The sequence below is a fragment of the Suillus discolor genome, assembly GCF_016758755.1.
Source record: "Suillus discolor strain FC423 chromosome Unknown F5147scaffold_53, whole genome shotgun sequence".
NCBI classification, from domain to species: Eukaryota; Fungi; Basidiomycota; class Agaricomycetes; order Boletales; family Suillaceae; genus Suillus; species Suillus discolor.
Window position 1 is genome coordinate 256,396 of NW_024541300.1, and position 20,436 is coordinate 276,831.

A 20,436-nucleotide genomic window follows, 5' to 3' on the forward strand; every position below is an offset into this window, starting at 1 on the left:
CATTATTCCTGTCGTGGTAAATCATCTGAACTTGGTATTTGTCATGCTAAATAGGAGTTAGTCATACGAAGGGCGCAATGGGTGCACTGTTGTTACTGGCAGTTGCTTCAATGGACATAGTAGGTGTGAAGGTCTGGGAGGAGGGCGAATTGGTATGGTGTTTCCATACTGATTATGGTGATACCTAATTACTTCAGGCTTGGTTTGAGGACGACACGACACCCTCCTCACTCTCTGCAGGAACTTCACCGACCATACAGCTCATTCGGTTTGCTATTATCTGTGTGCTCGTGAATGTTGTCATGCATGCTCTCCACTCAGGGACATTGTCAAAATATTCCCTGGCATTTAAAGACAGTATAGTCCGTGCTATCCAAACTCCGTAGAAGCACACTATTTGACTTCAATTTCTATTTATAATGCATTATCAGTATATAGCCATGTTTACAATATGTACTACCTCCTATCCACAAAGCCTTGTGAGGAGTCCATATCGAACTTCACTATGGGCATAACATCACAGAGTAAAACTGAAGCCCCACTAAGTGCTGAACCGACAGCTCCACAAATTTTTGACAAAAATATAGGCCAGTATGGGCTCTCCCCCCTGTGCCCTCTTCATGCTCATGCTCATTGCCTTCATTTGCCTGGGTCAAGTGTCTAATGCTCGTCGAACTTGCATAAACAGCAGTAAGGTGGATTCATATTACAAATGGAGGGCATGTGGCCTTGTAACAAAGGCAATTGCAAAGAAACAACTTGTAGGAAGAAAATGTGCTTGTATTGTGAGGTAGAGTAAAGGACAGCTACAAGGCAGCAAGTAGTCTTGCCATCGTTGGGTTAATCTTCATCCTTTCACAACAGAGCCAACTCGGACAGTAATGGTGAGGTTGGACGAAGTTTCTCCAGAGGAAGGGACTCATCAGCACCCTCATGAGAAATCCATGCATTGAGGACTTCCTCGATCTCCTCATGAGTAATGCCACTGCACTTCAGATCTGCGTCTGCATCAAGAAATTTGTAGTGCCATACCTGAACGAGTGAGATCCTTGAGCCCGCCAAAGTAAGTTGTTGTAAGGTTCATCAATTCCTTCTTGCACCATGGAACGAGCACCAGCCCTGACTTATATGCAGCGGCAGCAGCGCCCATGTCCTCAACAGCCTCACCCCATCATTTGGGGTCTATTTGTCTGACCATCGGCCCATCAAATGTGGTAATGAAGTTGATCAAAATGTAGAACAGAGATTCTAGGTCATCGCTGGCAGTGTGTTCAATCATCGCACTTCCCCTGCCATTGGCTCTGTCAATTGCAGTTGCTGCATAGAGAAGGCGGATGGACATGTATGGCACAGTACCCTTCAGACAATATCAGCGACCTGAATCATATTGACTTCGATGGTGACTCACAGTACCCCATGAACGAACACTAGTGTTACTTTCCGTAATGATTTGAGCTTGGTCAAAATCGATGTAGTAGCCGCATCCATCAAAGATAATGAAATTGTTGGGGCTGAGGTCTCCATGTAGGATATTCCTTTTCATCATTGCCTTGTGCGCTGAAAATAAGTGATTAGTGCTTATTGGACACACTCAAAGACAGAAACCTACCGACTACGAAGTCATGAACTTATTGGCTCTCGTTTGGTTGAGTATGTTGATAGTGGCTCTCCACATGGTGTCAAAAGCAAGCGCCAGTGATATTTACAGCAAAACCCCAGGCTGAATGTCCCATGGAGATTATGGATCCACAATGTGGAGTCAGGCTGTCCCTCATACTCAACATCCCAAGCATCCATGAGAGTAACTACATTAGGAATGCCCCACACTATCTCAAGAACTCTTTCTTCATGATCTTTCTTTGCCTTATCCACCCAACAATCCTTCAGTGCATAGTCGCATCCATGCCGATCCTGAACACGATAACAAATAGTTCCGCAAGAGAAAAGACCCTGGCTCCTCCACAAGATGGAGATGATCAATAATCTTTCCTTCTTCTTATCCTCTATCCAGCCTATCGCCTTGTCCCCCACATCACATTGCATCTGTTTGCATGATTCGTCACACATATGCATGGTGGGATCCATGCCATGTGCTTTGCTATTCACTAATGACATGGTGTTTAGCATGTTGACGAGGCACACCAGATTCCCGACAATTGAGATGGGGCGTGTGATGATGAGGCCCAAACGGTCTGTATAATGGGTGTGGAGATTGTTTGCTGCAAGGCTGAAAATAATGACGAAGCAATGCCAAGGTTGTTCTTGCATCATGAGATAACCTTTGGTGGTCATTCCCTTGAACAACAGTATATCGCGGTGTGCGCCAAGATCAGATTCGGTGATCTCAACGCATGTGAGGACATGCGCCCAGCTTTTTGGTTGAACATTACAATCGAGCAGGACTACATTGGGCTTCTGGGTGTTTGTTGCATCCGGAATAGGAGTATTGCGAAACTCTGGTGACCACTGTCGATGAGGGTGTTTGTATTCTTGGGACTCAAAAGGGAACACTGGTGAGTGCAGAGGGTATACCTTCTTGTATGCCATACACATGACTGTATAGATGGTAGTGAAGAGACGCACCCCATTTTTGCTCTTCAGACCACTTCAGGGATGGCTTTCCGTCTGGTTTTCGGGGGTTGTATTCTTGGCAGCCCGAGGTCTGGTTGCTGGTATCAGGCACCACTGACACAAAGGATCCTTCACCGTCTTCCCACTCTTCTAAATCAGAAGAAGTATCTTGTGCCTGCTTCTGCTTCAGTGTCTGTTTCTTTGCATTTTTATTGAGTTCCCACTTGCGACCGGCGAATATAGGCACTCTGCTGGTGTAGGTAATCTTCTCAATATCCAAGATGCTGAGACTTGATATGGGGATCAGGTGATCCATGATAGAAGGGGTGATGGCAGGGAGATCTGTTTCTTCCCACAGGACGTTACCTGCAAGATCATTGTCCAAGAGATTATCCATGTGCGGTGTAGGGAAGGCGCTCGATGAGCTGACTGATGGCAAAATGCCATATGTTGACGTGCTCGTCATCGTGATGACAGATTCTGCTTAGATTGATCAGTATGAGCGACACCTATAAAAATCATGTACATTTGTGTCAGCGCTAGCTTCAAGTGTTCACGTTTGTGTTGCTGTGCGATAGCAAAGTAAAGATGCAAATAACTAGTGAATCGGACTTAGTCACTGACTGTGACTATTCCCAAAGTCACTGGCACTCCAAATACAAGGACAAATACAATGAGGCCATACAAGGAAAGTCCATGGTAGGCCCTAACACACAATGAATCTGACTGATGTCCAAACAAAAAACAAAAAGTCCAATAAAGTCCATATAAAATAACCATAACCATAACATAGGTATTGTGATTGGACATAGGAAAATACTTTGAGTACCTCTGTCGGTCCCCCACCTGCTGATGGTCTCAATTCGTCACATGGTTCCAGTCTCCTTGAGGAGAGAAAGCGTCTGATGACTCTTGATCTGGAATATACAATTAACCGCTGAGCCAAGAACAATGCCAGGCAAAAGTGTCCCCCATGCAGTAGTGGGATTGAGCGAAAACATGATATGTAGATCCTAGCGAAGCTAACAAAGGTTGGGACTGCACCAGATAAAATGTTAAAGTAAGGTACAAACCATACATCTCTGGGAAACATTGATCAGGAGATTTCCTGGGTGGTGGGCGTCACAGAATAGTACACAGCATGACATATAGGAATCAAATAACACCGAGCCATGTAAGAACGCATGTCAGTTCTAAGTTTCAGTGGTAAAAGTTATCTTACGAGCTCACCATTTTGATGACGGCCTATTTCTTGATCATTTGCAACTACAACATAGGGACTACATTGTACATCAACACTACTGGAATAGTATGATGGAGGAGGAAAGAAAACTGACTTACAAGAGTTTGAGGCTTAAGTAGTAAATGTGAGAATTCAGACTCCACCGGAGGTATCTGAAGACACAATTGCTTGCAAGTGGTCCACCTGTTGAATTGAGTGGACCTCTCATAGGGGTACTCAGAGGGCCACTTGTATATATATTTGACATATCTGCAAATTGTAAATAAATGTGTTGCATTTGTAAATGATAACAATTTTTAAAATTTGTTTTCAGACTTATTAATTGGGCAGACCTTACGTCTTATATGTGACTTGATCCTCCATATGGCCTTGAAAATGTCACATGACATATGTATGAACAATTGCAACCTCGGAGATGTCTCCATATGTGTAACTAAATTTTGGAAATTAAGTTAATATGCAATATATACAGATTATAAAACAAATTCTCCCTGTTTTTGCCAAACTTATTCTGAATTTAATCAATAGAATTTGATCCTTATGCATATCTGTGATTTTATTCAGAAACTGTCCATTATCCATACAATATACAAATAGATTGAAATATGCACAATTTTTCTCAGGATATGCAACACATCTATCTCTTTACAGAACTTTTCCGGCTGTGTCTCAGGTGTTAGATATGTCACTGCCACAAGTGGTCTGAGACTTTGGAGTCTCAGGCACAGCTATTGCTGAACTGTGAGCAGCATTGAACTTAGCAAGCTGAACTGGGTCTATGTTCTCGAGCCCATCATCAGGGGGCTGCATGAAGGTGACATGACAACCATGTGACCCAACACTAGTGGTCACAGTGAGGGGGTTGATATTTGGGCGAGTTGCCCAAATTCAGTGACAATTTGGAAAGAACGGGCTATTTTGCAGTGATTGCACCTACAGGATACACATAAAAATTACAGTAAAACAAACAATGAAAACTACAACTCACCCCAGAGATGTTTTGCTTTCATCAGCATATCATGGTCAGGACCACTCAGGGGGATGTAGAAGTCAACAATCACATCAGAATTTTCATCTGGAGGGTTCTCACCATCTTGCAACCCCTCATCAGTCCATTTCAAGGCTGCAGCATGCTTCATGTATGTAACATGAAGCCTGAATACTTACATAAGGTTAATAAAGACAACACATTAATGAAAACTCATGATTCAACCTTTTCCAAGTCCATTCTATCGCTGTCCTTTGATCCAAAGCATACAGATTGGGTAAAATGGTTTCTGCTATGGTTTTGTAAGCAGAAATATTTCAATCACCTTTTTTTTAGCTGGGAAACATCAATCCGCGCTTCAGAATGACAATGGTGGTTCACATACATCTTTGTCTTCTTTGATACCAAATAAGACTTTGAGGTTGACTGGCTTCTCAACCTCGGCAATGAGTTTCCATGCAAGGTCAGATGTCCATGTGATAGGTAGGATGCTAGTATCTGTTTTGCATGACATTACAGAGAGTGTGAAGTAACAAGCATGATAGAGATCCAAAGAGCATATATAAGTAGTGGTAGTATGCAGTGCAAGTATAGACACTGACCAATTCCGAAAGTAACTTATCTAATACAAAGTTAGGCATAGGCATAGGCGTAGGCAAAGTTAGGCGGCTACTTTGAGCTACCTTATTGATCACTAATACTAGTTGGACACAGTATGTATTGTACTAAGATAATTTTGCTTTTAATTGGACTCAATATGTCTTGATTAATAGCTGGTTGTGCATATTAAGGTTTCAATTGTGACTGTGGATACATAATAATGCTGGAAGTGTTATAGTTTTTCCTTGGCATGAGTAGATAGTATGTGAACCACCTGGACAAAAATCAAATGTGGCATGAAATTTAATGGTAAGATAGTCATGCTGTAAGGATTGATCAGTACACAAATTGCATGATAAAGAAAAGACTGACCACTAGGTCTGTATTATTGTCTGCAAATGCAAGATCTAAGTATGCTAACAGAAAGAAAGAAGTGAAAAACACATTACAGGCATGTGTTATATGACGAGATAACCAGGTGCATCATGATTGTGTAAGAGTATCGGTAAGCTACTACTGCACCTCTGAATGACATGTGCCTCATCAATGACAAAGCGCAGCACAATATTATGGAGACAGTTAACTCTGACTTTAGCCACTTCCTCCCCTCATTTGAAAAGAAGAGATAGGGAGGATGAGCATTCTCTAGATTAAATTACTATAATCAAGTGCATCAGAGTAGACACACACATATAGATAAGCCACTGCAGCTTTTGAATGACATATGCCTCATTAATAGAAAAGTACAGTGGCACAATATTATATCTCACTGTCAAAAACTTTTTCAAGACAGTTAACCCTCACCTTAGCTACTTCCTTTTATTGTTTTAAAGAGAAGAGATAAGGAGAATGAGCGCTCTCCAGATCCAGGCCCTGAATATCAAGCTTGGGAAAAATGAATCAATGGCCATCCCAAAGTCATAATCTAAAGTTCTTCACTTGTATAATATTCTTTCATTCAGGTCAAGTTCTATTTGATTTTTATGAGTAACTGTTAGCAACTACAGTGACCACAACATATGTTCCATGCAAGCTTCAAAATGTACTGCCTCCTTGCCATCTCCATCATCTAACCCTCTAATGTCTGCCTCCTTGCCATATTCACCATCTAACCCCCCAATGTCTGTATCCTCACTATCTAAGGAATTGCCCTCATCTGAGCTAGTGATGGGCGGTGACCAGTGTATCCTTCCAGGCAGTAGATGTGTATGAGGCAATCATGGTGTACAGTGTTGATTCTGTGCTGACAATGAGCTAACACATGCAATTCAGCTGCAAGTAGGTCATTTGTTGACTCAAGATCTGCAGCCGCTTGTTTCATATCACCATCCTCAGTATCAACCCATGCTTGCAACTGGCAAATTTCAACATTGAGTCTGATAATCTCCTCCTGACCATGGAGAACTTTGAAATGTTTTACTACTATCTCATGGTGAATGGGGTTTGTCCATAGTTTGGTGAGTATCTTGTGTCGTGAGTATTTGAGAAGGTTGAACTTGCCAAGTACTGCGTATACTATGACTTCACTATATTGCAGTGTGGGTCATTGGGTATTTTGCGAGACAGCGAGTTTGTTATACTTGTTAAGTGCAGAGTGGATTGCACTGGAATACTTTATAATGGCTTTAGAAATTTGTTTCCAAAGTTTATACCCTAAATTGGTGAAATTAGTAGTATAAATGAATGAAATATTGAATGTACCTGTTGATGCTAGATTAGCTTTTGATAGTTCAAACAAGCACACATATACAATTAGACTTTTGAGTTTCTCAATAGTGCAAATGAAGTGCCAGCAATGGCTATACTCTAGAGCCTTGATATATTCCACATAATCAGGTATCCAACAATCAGATACCCCAAAGTGAATTTCGAGATCTTCAACAACATTAATTTGGACTTGCAGCCTGCACTCCGCAGCATGGCAAACTGTATGTCTCTGTTTTGTAGCCTATGTCACAGAAATGCTGAGGCCAGAATTTGGTGTAAATGATAACTGATTGTATGAGACGAATTGATCTTGGCAGGAGGCATTAAAAGCATTCCTGAAATATTAAGTTAAATTGTGTATGTAATTAACAAACAAAAATAAACTCACTTGTACTTGGCCAGCTTCTCAAGTGCATCTACATATTTCACTGTCAGTGTATCATGTTGAGGCTCTGACCCCACAGTAAGCAGATATCAAAATTCTTCATCAATCCAAGAGTCAAAGTTGAGTACCTTGTCAGGGTACATTAGACAATATGCTTCAATCTCCTTCATATAGTCGGCAATTATTGTAAGCACTTGTCAGTAGTTATTGAAAATGAAGCGACCTAGTTTTTATTCAAATTATGGAACAGCATACACATGAGCAAAGGCACATGAGCAAAGCATTTACTGAGTTCAAGATATTTGTCCATGTTCTATTGATCAAAATGAAGGTTGAGATATTGGACATAATGGAAGTGTGAGACATGCCATATAAGTGATGCTGCAGTATTAGAGCCTGCAAAGATGTGTTTACAGGTCTCCAAGTCTTCAAGTCACTGGAGGAAGCTTGTTAAGGCTATCTTTGGCAAAGATGTTGGCATAGGTGTGGAGGTAGGATGGGACTAGCTCCTCACAACTTTCCTTCATTTTTTCTGTTTCTCCAGCTAAGGCATACTCTCGAGCCTTATTGCTAGCCTTTTGGTATCTTTGCTTCCACTGGGGAGGCAAAGTTCTCTGACCATATATCTTTGGTGTTGTAGTCTGTTTCATCCTGATCTGGCATCAAGGAAGGAGGTTCGTTTTTATTAGGGATTTCTTCAATGAAGGCTTGGAAAGGAGATGACAGGGGTTCAGTAGCGATTACTTTCTCTTTTTCTTTCAATTTGGAGTGCTTCCACATGTGAGAGGGTTCTTTTTGTTCTAGGGACAGTTTCTGAGTGGTAATATGAAATGAGTCCTCCTGTGGCCTCAGATCTGTCTGCCACAGTTACTAGGAAGGGTTTGGAAAGTTTGTAGGTTCTAATTTTGTGCATTTTGCAGAATTTCTCACTGATAAAAGTTCTGCATGCTTTGGATTCAATTCAGGAAACCCTAGCTGAATTCTTCGAAAATAAGATAGTACCCATCTGCTGATGATCATATGATTTGGTTAGGTGACTTCCACAGCCACTACCCCCTTTGGGGTGCAGATCACAACATGCCTCAGCACTACAAGGGCCTACTACTGATCATATCCTCATTCTTAGCATTCTGAACTTAGCAATTCCTCATGCCACCACAGAAGAGAAACATCACTTTAGGGAGACAGACTGGGACAACTTCAAGGAATATCTGGCCATCAAATTGGACAAGCTCCCCCCTACTCAACCTCTTGTCACTGATGAGGAGTTCCAGTAGGTAGCACGTACTCTCACGTTCTCAATTCTGAATACCATAGCAAGCAAAGAAGGATCATTAGATTAACTGGCTTGAGGAGTTTAAGAGTAATGACATCTAGATAGCTAATAAGTATATCACAGCAGCAGCGGGTGATGGAGGACTTTTGTGGATCCTAACACTGAGATGCTTGGACAATATCATAGCTGACACTAATAAAGAGAAGGATGCGGCTCTGGTACAAGCTTTCTTCCTACCTCCCCTGGCCACATCATCTGTCCTGTATGATGCATGCAAAACTAAGTCCATACAAAGCTCCTAGACCAGACAGAATTTGTAATATTATTTTCATCAGCTGTGCTACCTTACTGAAACCATATCTGCTTCACCTTTTCAGAACCGTGTTCACCCTCAAGACCTACTACCCTTTATAATGCAATCTCATGACTGTCATCCTGAGAAAGCCCAGCAAGCCAGACTCTACAGCCATGAAAGCCTACTGCCCAATTTGTGCTCCTAAATACAACTTGCAAGCTCCTAATGGCAGTTGTAGCCGATCAAATGACATACCTCCTCAAACAACATAACTTGCTCCCTGATACTCACTTCAGAGGCCATCCTAGTAGATTCACAACTGACTCGCTGCACCTTCTTGAGGATGCATGGTGGCAAGGGAAAGTAGTTTCAGCTTTATTCTTAGACATCAAAGATGTGTTCCTGAACATAGTTACTGACCAGCTTTTGCATAGTATGAGATCACATCGCTTGCCGGATTCCCTAGTAGGCTTCACTAAACATCTATTATCAGGTAGACGTACACAGCTCAAATTTGATGGTCACCTTTTGGCATGAATACTAATCCAGAATGGCATCAGACAAGGGGATCCACTATCCATGATCCTTTATATTATCTATAGCTCAGACCTCATTGACATTGCGATAGGGCATGGCAAGAAAGAACAAACCTTGTCCTTTGTAGATAATACGGTGTTCATTGCCATTGGAACACCATTCTAGGAAACTTACACTATCCTTAAACACATGTTGGAGAGGCCAAGAGGAGGTTATGATTGGGCCAGAGACCACAATTTAAAGTTCAAAACATCCAAATTTGCTCTAGTAGATTTATCTATGAACATTGCAAAGGAACACCCACTTCTCATGACTTGTGAACTACTCACTCCTACTGCCACTCACCAATGTCATTATTGACCAAGCTCTCCATTGGCAAGCACACATCACTTACACAGTAGCGAAAGGAACTACCTATGTCTTCCAGCTATGCCATCTTTTATCTACTTCCTCTTGTATATCACTCTCACTCATGTGTCAATTATATTTAGCAGTCGCACTCCTGAAAATGTTGTACACCATGGACTTATGGCTGTGCCCTCTCTCCATGGAAGAACATGACAAATCTCAGCATGGCTCAATTGGGGTAATCAACTATTTGTGCAGAGTCTAACATATTGCAGCCTTAAGCATCACTGGAGCCATGCGCACTACAGCCACAGACACGTTGGAGGCCCATGTGAAACTGCTCCCACTGGAACATTGTGTTATGCACTCAAATAGGTCTGTTATGCGGAGCCCTAAGAGGGGCATCATCCACTAATGTTCGTGACGTAACCGGAAGGATCCGGTGTAGCAAGTGAGACTGGCGACGACTAGTCGACAGCGATCACAGGCGCGTGTGTCATGTGACTACTAAGACAGATGTCTTTGAAGTCACTAGGCTCAAAGTAAGGACAGGCTTGTCTGAATGATGAGTGTTGATTGAGGTAGACTTAAGTGCGAAGAGCACTTAAGAAAGATACTAGAGACTGAAGCCTAGAGGTGTTCAGAGGGAAGTATGTTCCAGGGAAGATTGAGTAGATTCAAGTTAGAGAATCTAGTACAGAGTGACCGACTACTTATACCAAGTGGAGAGGATTAAGGGCAAGGTTACTGCACTGTAGGTCAAGGGTCAAGGGGAAATGAGAATGGTATAGGTGCATTGGCAACACAGCCAGATTAGTGGTGGATGGTTGAATGCGGAATGAGACCAAGAAACATTGGAACGATCTAACAGTAAGAATACAATGTGCGGGAAGCGCAGTCAGAAGAGAACAAGAAAGGAAAGCTACATTGGTGGCATGAGTTAGACCGAGTCAGAGGTGCGGGACCACATTGGTGGTCGAGTCATAAGAGGAACGTGCGTGCATGTGCATAGAGATGGGTGATGCGAGGGACAGGAACGGTCCCGAGGATCCGGTCAACAGATAGTTGGTAGAGGAGGACGAGCCGGTAGATGGTGAGGGTGAGGGTGAAGGGGAAATGATAGGAGGGCCACATGACCGATGTGACTTGTAACACATTATGCACAAAACCTATGCTACCAAGCTGCCCATTTGGCTGCACACCCCCCATCTCACCCCCTGCACAGACCAGTACATAGAGCAGCCAGAAAGTTCGTCAAACACTACAGGTCCTCTTTATACCATCTGTACTATGCTACCGAGCTTGACATAAGGTCAGTAGAAACTATCACTTACAGCAGACATTCACCAAACTCCTCAATTCCATATTGCACCACCATTGCTACATCTCTGGAGTAAGCCATTCAAGATCACAATAACTTCAAAGACAACATTAGAATATACTGCAATAGGTCTGGGATCGATAACAATGTTGGAGCAGCTGCAGTACTCCTCTGAACCAGCTAACCTCAGCCAAAGGTTCTGAGATGTCACCTGGGAATAGCAGATGAACACAGAGTATATAAGGCAAAAGCCATTAGCCTTCTTATACTAGCTGTACAGCTATTATCACAGGAAGAGGATGTCACCTACCTAGTCTCAATATTCATGGACAACCAAGCTACTATAAAATCTGGTGATGTATTCTTGACAAAACCAGGTCACTATCTGATAGACCATTTTCGCAGCTTGATAATGGATGTGAAGAAAACCAGTCATGATCGCAGGTTCAAGGTCACCGTCAGATAGATTTCAGAACATGATGGGGTTCAAGGAAATGAGCTAGTGAATGGGGAGGCAAGGAAGATAGCAATAGTTAGAGAAGAAACAAGTCCTCATTGTCACCTCCCTCCAAATCTCTGCAAGTGAGTTCTCCCTTGCAGCCTATCAGCATTGAAATAGAAGCAAAAACGAGAGTCATCTGATAGATGGGCAAGATTCTGGCAGAGGTTCCCATGCTATGAGCGCACCATTAACATCGACCCCAATATTCTCAAAGGTGCATTCATATCTCTAGCTCAACCGCTCCCAAAACATCACACTAGCATACTTATATAGCTCCACACCAAACACATATCCCTCAACCAGCACATGTTTCAAATTGGGAAAAGTCCTACACTTAATTGCATGCACTGCAGAGATACTGAGGAGACTGATCCACTACCTGCTTTCTTGCCCTCAATATACCTGGGCACAACACATTCCTGCAACAACTCTTGGACAACATGCCTTCTTGTTGTCCCATCTGCTCTCTAGTCCCAAAGCAAGCACCCCACTCATCTGTTATATTAATAGCACAGGCCGACTATGTGCCACCTTCGGTGATGTATCTCCTCCTACCTCTCATCATACTCAATTACACAGCGACTCAAGTACTTGTATTATCTACAACACATGATAGGAATCATCACAAAACACAAAATGCACAGTAACAGTCCCATGAATTGAAAGACTTGCATATCTAAAACGGCCTGTGGGAATGGCAGACTGGTGGAGGTCAACCCTCCATCAGGGCATTTGTGAAGTCAGAGACATGGTGGAGATACTGGTGTCCCCCTTTTCCTAGTTAGTAATGTCTTACATAGGGTATATCACCACAAATGAATAGAAATTGGATTTTTTTTAAAAAAAAAGATAGGAGCTCAGATAACGTGATGATGTAAAAAGGGTCAGTAGGATAGCCCAAATGCCTATGCAAATATTACTATTAAGGTATCTTAGCATTCAATGGCCTGAATTATTATTTTATATTTGTATGAACTACCTTACACACATATATATATACCTACTACTGCTTCCTGGAATGTACAAATTATGGATTTTAATATCCTAAAAATGTTTCAAAAAGGACCCCTATCACTCTTAATTATGATGGGAAAGTCCACCCAATAGATGTGCTTGGATGTCTCAGAGACATACTAAAGTTATTCCAAATGAGATTGGGAAAGATTACAAATAAGTCCTAGGGATAGTCTAGATACTTGTTCAATGTAGACTGAGATATCCCAGTACATAGGGTAAAATACTGGGAATACTATCCTAGAACACACCTACTAGGCCCTTTGCTAGCTACAAACTAATAGACTTAAGAGGTCTTTTCAAGTAGTTGACTAAAGTATATCCCTAGGCCTAGGCATAATATATCCCCAAATTGAATATCATAGAAGTGATAGATAAGTATAAAATTTTAAAGTTGTCTACAGTACAATAATATTTGTAATCTTATATCATGAGTTGGTTACTATTTGAATAAGATATAAGTCTAATATAATTAAACACAACATTCAAGTTAGTTTAGGTGGTTCATATTACATAAGAATTGCCTGCCTATAGTTTGAGTCTCATCTCTTATCTCCTATATCCTGACCTCTGTTGTGAACTAGTCCAACAACCCTTATACCTATCAAGTTAATATCCTCCACAGATGCATGATTACCATTTGTAGAAATTATAGGTACAAATTAAAGTCAGCCTACTATGTCTCTTCTAGCCTAGATGGTGAAAATACCCCTGGGTTACTTCTAACTCTTGGTCCAGAGGTAAGACCCTCTAGAGGTAGGGATATGAGTTGGATTTAAGATACTCAGGGTTTATTCCTGCTAATCCCTAGTGCTTGCATATCTAAGCTTCCCTCTTCTAGGTTCAAAATTCAAAAGTTAGCTTAGCAAAATTATCTAGTCAAACATTTCTTTTTACATACTTTAAATCTCTACTTGAGCTAGTCCCATCATACATTTATATTGTATATGGATCTATCATTCTCTGACTCTATGAAGTAGCAAGGGTTCTAACTATTGATTACCAGAATTTAACTTTGGTATTATTAACTATAAATATCATATAATCACAACTAACTTTAATATATAGCAGTTTGCATCTGTTTCTATTCATCTTCAGTTATCATTATAGATGAAATGTGATAGTCATATCTAATATTCTGGACCTATTTTTTGTCTAATCTCTGTATCCTATCTGACAAACCCTAATTCTATTCATAAACTCTGGACCTCTGGTTTCCATGTCTTAGCAAGATCAGTCCTATGACTTTCATTCTAATTTCAAATATTATCTACCATACAAACTAGAAAAGTCATAGACCATGTTAATTGAGAACTGGCAAGTCTTATCTATGTATAATTGTAGTGTCATTACATTCTTATACATCATAAAAGTGACCTGTACCATTTGAGATAGTGCTTGTAGGTGGTGATATCTGAAGCAGACATGAGTTATTTTGAGGCAATATTTTAGTTCAAGTTAGATAAGTATATAATATGTGCTTCTGTAAGAATAGTGAAGTCAAGGTTAGGTCTAATCTGCTTATGGAAAGTAATGAGTGACTTCTTGATCTTAGTCAACTATCATTTGAATATTTGTATGACAGTGTTTATGTCTATTATAAATATTAAAGCTTGCATCAGATCTGTCAAATTAATTTAAAAGATGTAGAATGACAAAATTTTATACTGTAGGCCATATCTATAGGATCATCAGAATTCAGAGTCTTATCTTTTCTCACTCATACAAAGTATTTAACTGAAGTGATGTGATACTAAGTATAATTAGAAAAACACTTAACTAGACAAGTATTATAATGTTCAGCGCCAGGCAGTAGAGTAGATGAACTATCTGTCTACTCTTTATATTTACTACCATCAAATTCTCTATCTGTATTATTACTTTGACCACATCTGTTATCTTTATTCAAGTTATCTCTACCACTATTATGACTGCTAATACTACTTTCATTACTTTCACTACCACCACTTATAAGTTCTCATCCATCACTTATACCATCACCATCACTTCCATTAGTGACTGATGCAATAAATAGATTCAAATCATTAGCTGCTATAGCACTACCAGATTCCAGATTCCAGCCTCCAACCTGAGGGTAGGACAAAGAAGGTTAAGTTAGATAAGTCATATGAGTCAAAAGATTCAGAAGAGATGCTTAAAGAAATGTGGACCTCTTGTATTTATTTTATTGAAAATTAGTACTATATTACTATAGCATGTCTTATACAGTAGCTGTAGGATACTGACCATAGAGAATAGATGTTAAGAGTATTCTCAGAGTTTGATAATAGATTTATCTATATTAGGAATTGCTAGTTATATTTAGAATACATGTAATAGCAAGAATAGCCTGACTCATATATATCATACACTAAGCCTTGTTTTTACTATGTAGCACTTTTCTATTGTTCTCAGTTTGTTGAGCCCAGTTTCATTGTTATCCATGAAACTTATCTTCGAGACTTGCCTCACATTAACAAAACACTAAATTTGGGTTAGTGTCACAGCCACTATAGTATATCATAGCGCCATAGTGATTTTTGTGAAGTTTCTAGTATAGTATTACACAATCTCAGCTCATGTATATAATTAGATAGTATACCAACAGTTAAGTTCTATAGAAAATTTGTGTACTGTACTATACTATATAATACTATGTAATGAGGGACTTTATTGTAACTTACTGTAACAAATGCATTAGTAGACATCCACTAGTCAAAGTATTGATACCTAGAAAAGGTAAAGGGAAAAAGAGAGCACATCTGAAGGGAGTTCCTTTACCTAAGATGAAGTCTAGATAATTTCAACAAGGACATTGAGATAGTATCAAATCCTTAGATGGTCATTGGAAAGAAGCTAGAGTGGATGGAGTATAATGACTAGGCCTGAATTCTAGCTGCAAATAGCATTATGGTGGAATGAGGCTTATACTTGACCAAAACACTTGTCTTATGAAAGCAGCAGTATATATTCCAGGAAGTCACTAGATTGAACCCTTACCCTAGATTTCCAGTTCTGACAGCTGGATTGAACAGACCTCAGACACCTCTAAACCTCTTTCCTGCATTCTTGAATGTGCCAGGGCCATCATCAGTCCAGGCAAGAACCACCATATCATTGATCAGACCTCTTACAGTCCTACCTAATTCTGTTTCTGAATCAGTACTGCTTATAGCAGATGAAGACAAGGAGATCCCTGACGCTCAGGAACCTCAACCCAGATATCCAGAAACACCCCCACCTGACAACAAACTTTCAGACAAAGAAGACTCTAACTCCAACTCCGATATGCCTAAACCAGTAGAAAAAAAGATTGGTGTTCCCCCTGACTTTAACAGAAATAGAAACCTATCCTCCAAATTCATTTGACTTGTCTGACTCTACATAGACACCAACACTCTAATCTATGTAAGCGACACTGAGAAGATTGACTTTGCCCTCTCCTTCTTTAAGGAAGGTGCTGCTGCAGTATGGATAAAAGATTTTATCAACCATGCTATGGAAATCGACCTTACCACCGGCCAACCTTTTGGCTATGGAACTTGGAAAAAGTTCCTTAATGATTTCTCCACCTCTTTCACCCCATTGATTCTGCAGGTACTGCATTATACAAGTTGCATAACCTTAAACAGGGCAACGATGTAAACAAGTACATCAACACGTTCAAACAGCTCTGCAACAAAGCTGGAATAATAGATTATACCACCAAGAAAGACTACTTCCTCTGTGGCCTGAAATGAGGAGTCATGCGGAAGATCTGTGACTCCAGAGATATCTTCTCCACCTTTGACAAGCTTGTCAAGAAGGTTGTAAAGACTAGAGAATTTAGAGTGCCAATCACTGTCTTATCCTCTGAACATCAAAGCAAATCACTGAAAACCACTGCCGTCATTGACACTGGCGCAGTCGTTACATTCATTCATTGGATGTTTGTCAGAAAACACAAGATCTGTATCCATGAGCTATCACAACCAATCAGAATCAGAACTGCGGATGGAGAGTACTCCAAGCACACTGTCATGCACTACTACCACCTTACAATCAAAATTGAAAATTGAGTCATGATAGGAAAATTCAATGTCCTCAACATGAGTGACAAAGATATGATTTTCTTAGAGAAACCCTGGCTGAATGTCATGAACCCTGATATCAACTGGACTAATGACATTCTTCAATTGCCTGCCACTTCCCGATCCCTCTGCCTCCAAAACATCTACCGAAAGAAATATGGACTCTATAAGAAAACTTCTGTGACAGAAGAACTTGAGAAAGAAGGATTCCATCCCATGCACAACTCCCTGCCTATGAACAGCAAAAGAACCATTAAACGAGTCAAACAGAAGGAGGAAGAATTTTTCCATGACGCCCTAGAAGAACTTCCTCCTACTGTCCCTAAACTTGCTGTCCCACCCCAGTATGACACCAACTGGGATGTATGGGATGATATCCCCACTGAACCTCTTGAATGTGACCTCTTCCTTGCCAGGAAAGTTAACAATCCTACCACATACCTCCTTAATGATGACGAGGTTCTAATAGAATGTGCCTAAGATAGTTCTGAGCTAACCCTTTTTGAAAATCTCACCTTCGACACACCACTCACTCGTGACAGCACATCTGCTGCTGAAATCTGCTACATGACATCCCTTACCCTGCTTAGGAATCATTGGATTCTTATGAAAGCCAAAGAAGACGAATATCTAAAGACCAGCAATAAAGCTCAAGGATTCACTCTCAAAGATGCTCAAGAAAAGAAGAAGAAAACCTTTGAAGAGCTTGTCCCCACTTATCTCCATGACTTTGCTGATATTTTCACCAAAGACAGCTTAAATAAACTTCCCCCTTCCAGACCTGGTGTTTATCACAGAATCGAGACCAAACCAGGCTTCATCCTGAAATCTGCGAAAACCTACCCCCTATCCCTGAAAGAAACTGAAGCTGTGAAAGCCTTCCTAGATGAACACTCTGCCAAAGACTTTATCCAGCCTTCCAAATTGCTGCAAGCAAGTGGCTTCTTCTTTGTTGGAAAAAAGGATGGTTCCCTTAGACCCTGTCAAGACTATTGATTCATTAATGAGTGGATAATAAAGAACATCTATCTCCTTCCCTTGATTCCACCCCTTATTGCTGAAGCTTCGCAATGCAAAGTACTTCACCAAGATGGATGTCTGCTCCAGATATAACAACATCCTGATCCACCCCAATGACTAGCTGGAAAGCGGCATTTACCACCTCATTTATTTTCTCGAAATCCCTAGAAGAACACTGGGAAAGAACTTGCCGCATGCTTGAAATTATCTGCAGAGAAACCCTGGTTTTGAAACCCGAAAAATGCCTCTTCAATGTGCAAGAAGTCAACTACCTTGGAATGATCATCCTGCCCTGGCCAAGTGGCTATGGACTCCACCAAACTCTCTAGAATAAAAGATTGGCAGACTCCCACCTCTGTGAAAGAAGTCTGATCATTTCTTGGATTCTGCAACTTCTATCATCATTTCATCCCCCACTACTCCAACCTCGCCCTGACCTCTGATTAATCTAACCAAGAAAGATGTGAAGTTTGAATGGATGCTACCCTGCACCAAATCTTTCCAGAAACTGAAACAATGCTTCCTCTCCAAACCCGTTCTTAGAAACCCTGATCCCTCTCAACAATTTGCCCTTGCAACTGATGCCTCCCTTGTAGCCACAGGAGCAGTCCTCCCTCAGACCAATGAAAATGGAATGTATCACCCTTGCAGATACCTTTCCCAATCCTTTAACCCCACAGAATGAAACTATCAGGTATATAATTGGGAACTCCTTGCCATTATCCATGCTCTGAAAGTGTGGAGACACTATCTTGAAGGAAATCCTCACCCTGTCATAGTATTCACTAACCACAAGAACCTCCTCTATTTCCACTCCTGCCCAGAATCTCACCTATCGCCAGGCACACTGGCAGTTAACTTTGAATGAATTTGACCTAGAACTCCACCACATTGCAGGAAGTAAGCTTGCCGCTCCTGATGCTCTCTCCTACCGCCCTGACCACTTGGCTGAAGCCTCTGACAATACTGATGTCACGCTCCTCCCTAACTCCTTGTTCATTTGCATCCTTGACACCGACCTCACTCAATCCTTGAAGGATTCATCCCTGACCCTCTCCAATCCTATTATCCTTGCCACTCAGCAAGCCCTTGACAGGCTGAATGCCTTCCTATGAAATCTGTACTCTCTGATTGGAAGGTTGATGACAAAACTCTATTCTATAAGAACTGTGTCTATGCTCCCTCCTTCACTCTGCCACCAGATCCTATCCCTTCACCATGATCACTCTACTGCAGAACACCCCGGCTGCTTTAAGACAAAAGAACTTGTCAAGCAAAATGACTGGTAGCCCGATATGGGTACATTTATCTGAAAATACGTAGAGGGTTGCGCCCTTTGTCAGCAAATGAAGTCTAACATGCACCCCCCTTCCCCTCCCCTGAATCCCATTCCCTTGACTATGCTTTGCCCCTTCTCACAGATCTCCATAGACTTGATCACTGACCTCCCTGAGTCAGGAGGCTATGATTTTGTCATGGTCATGGTAGACCATGGTCTTATGAAGGGGGTAATTCTCTGTCCATGCAAGAAAACCATAACTGCTGAAGGAGTCATCCAACTCTTTTTCAAGACGGTCTTCCTTAGATTTGGCCTCTATGATAAGATCATCTCCGATAGAGGACCACAGTTTGCCTCGAAGCTAGCAAAAGAGCTTGGTAGACTTCTCCATTACAAAGTCACCTTATCCACCACCTATCACCCTCAGACTGATGGACAGACTAAATGTCTGAACCAAGAACTGGAAACCTCCTTCTGCATCTATTGCCAATCCACTCCTTCTGAATGGGTCAAGCACCTCCCTATGGCTAAATTCAGTCCATAACCACTGAAATCATGACTCCCACAACACTTCCCCTTTCTTCCTCATGATGGGCTATGAACTCTGAGGAATCCCTTATGCCTTCCCTGAATCTTCTATTCCTGCAACAGAAGACCAAGTCAAGCACCTCAAGAAGATCCGAGAAGAAGCAATATCATGCCATAACCTCGCAATGCAATGCATGGCTGACTGGACATTTGGAAAGAAGTTTATACTGTAGAAACCTAAAGACAAGGTTTGGCTGTCTGCTGCACATTTTATCACCCATCTTCCCTTCAAGAAACTCACCCCTGAATGATGTAGACCCTTTGACGTAGAAGCAGTTCTTTCCCCTATCACTTTCAAGATCTGACTTCCCCCCTCCTGGAAATCACACCCTGTCTTCCATGCCTCTGAGCTATCATTCTATCAGGAAATAGAAATCCATGGACCTAACTACCCTGAACCTCCCTCTGACCTCATTGATGGACATGAAGAATACAAAATAGAAGCCATTCTCACCCACAATGGAAAGGTAAAAGGAAAACACCACTTCCTCGTATTATAGAAAGGATACCTGTTAAGAACATGCTCAATGGTTTGGATCCGAAGGGCTTGGCTTCAGCTCGTGCACTGCACCCCTTACCCGAGTACGTGCCCCTAACTTCCAAGGACTAAAGGACGACGTCCGGAGTCTGGAGTCTGATGCGCGGGAATTCTGGCGGACATTCAGGAACAAGTGATAAGACTAATCCGGATG

General features: G+C 41.3%; 2 protein-coding genes across 2 annotated transcripts; both read right to left on the reverse strand.

Annotated features, from left to right (window-relative positions):
- Positions 1 to 855: 855 nt before the first annotated feature.
- Positions 856 to 3,572, reverse strand: F5147DRAFT_655502 (uncharacterized protein; the record flags this gene model as incomplete). Its single annotated transcript, XM_041433985.1, has 10 exons — positions 856 to 1,004; positions 1,033 to 1,162; positions 1,196 to 1,357; positions 1,409 to 1,557; positions 1,707 to 2,043; positions 2,143 to 2,555; positions 2,584 to 2,937; positions 3,002 to 3,080; positions 3,196 to 3,277; positions 3,442 to 3,572. The coding sequence occupies 10 exons, from the start codon at positions 3,570 to 3,572 to the stop codon at positions 856 to 858; spliced, it is 1,986 nt and encodes a 661-aa protein (XP_041289661.1).
- A 2,968-nt stretch (positions 3,573 to 6,540) lies between these two features.
- F5147DRAFT_581929 (uncharacterized protein) lies at positions 6,541 to 6,945 on the reverse strand (the record flags this gene model as incomplete). The annotated part of the gene is made up of 1 exon (XM_041431621.1): positions 6,541 to 6,945. A coding segment is annotated over one exon (405 nt), but the record flags the coding sequence as incomplete, so codon positions are not given.
- Positions 6,946 to 20,436: the final 13,491 nt, after the last annotated feature.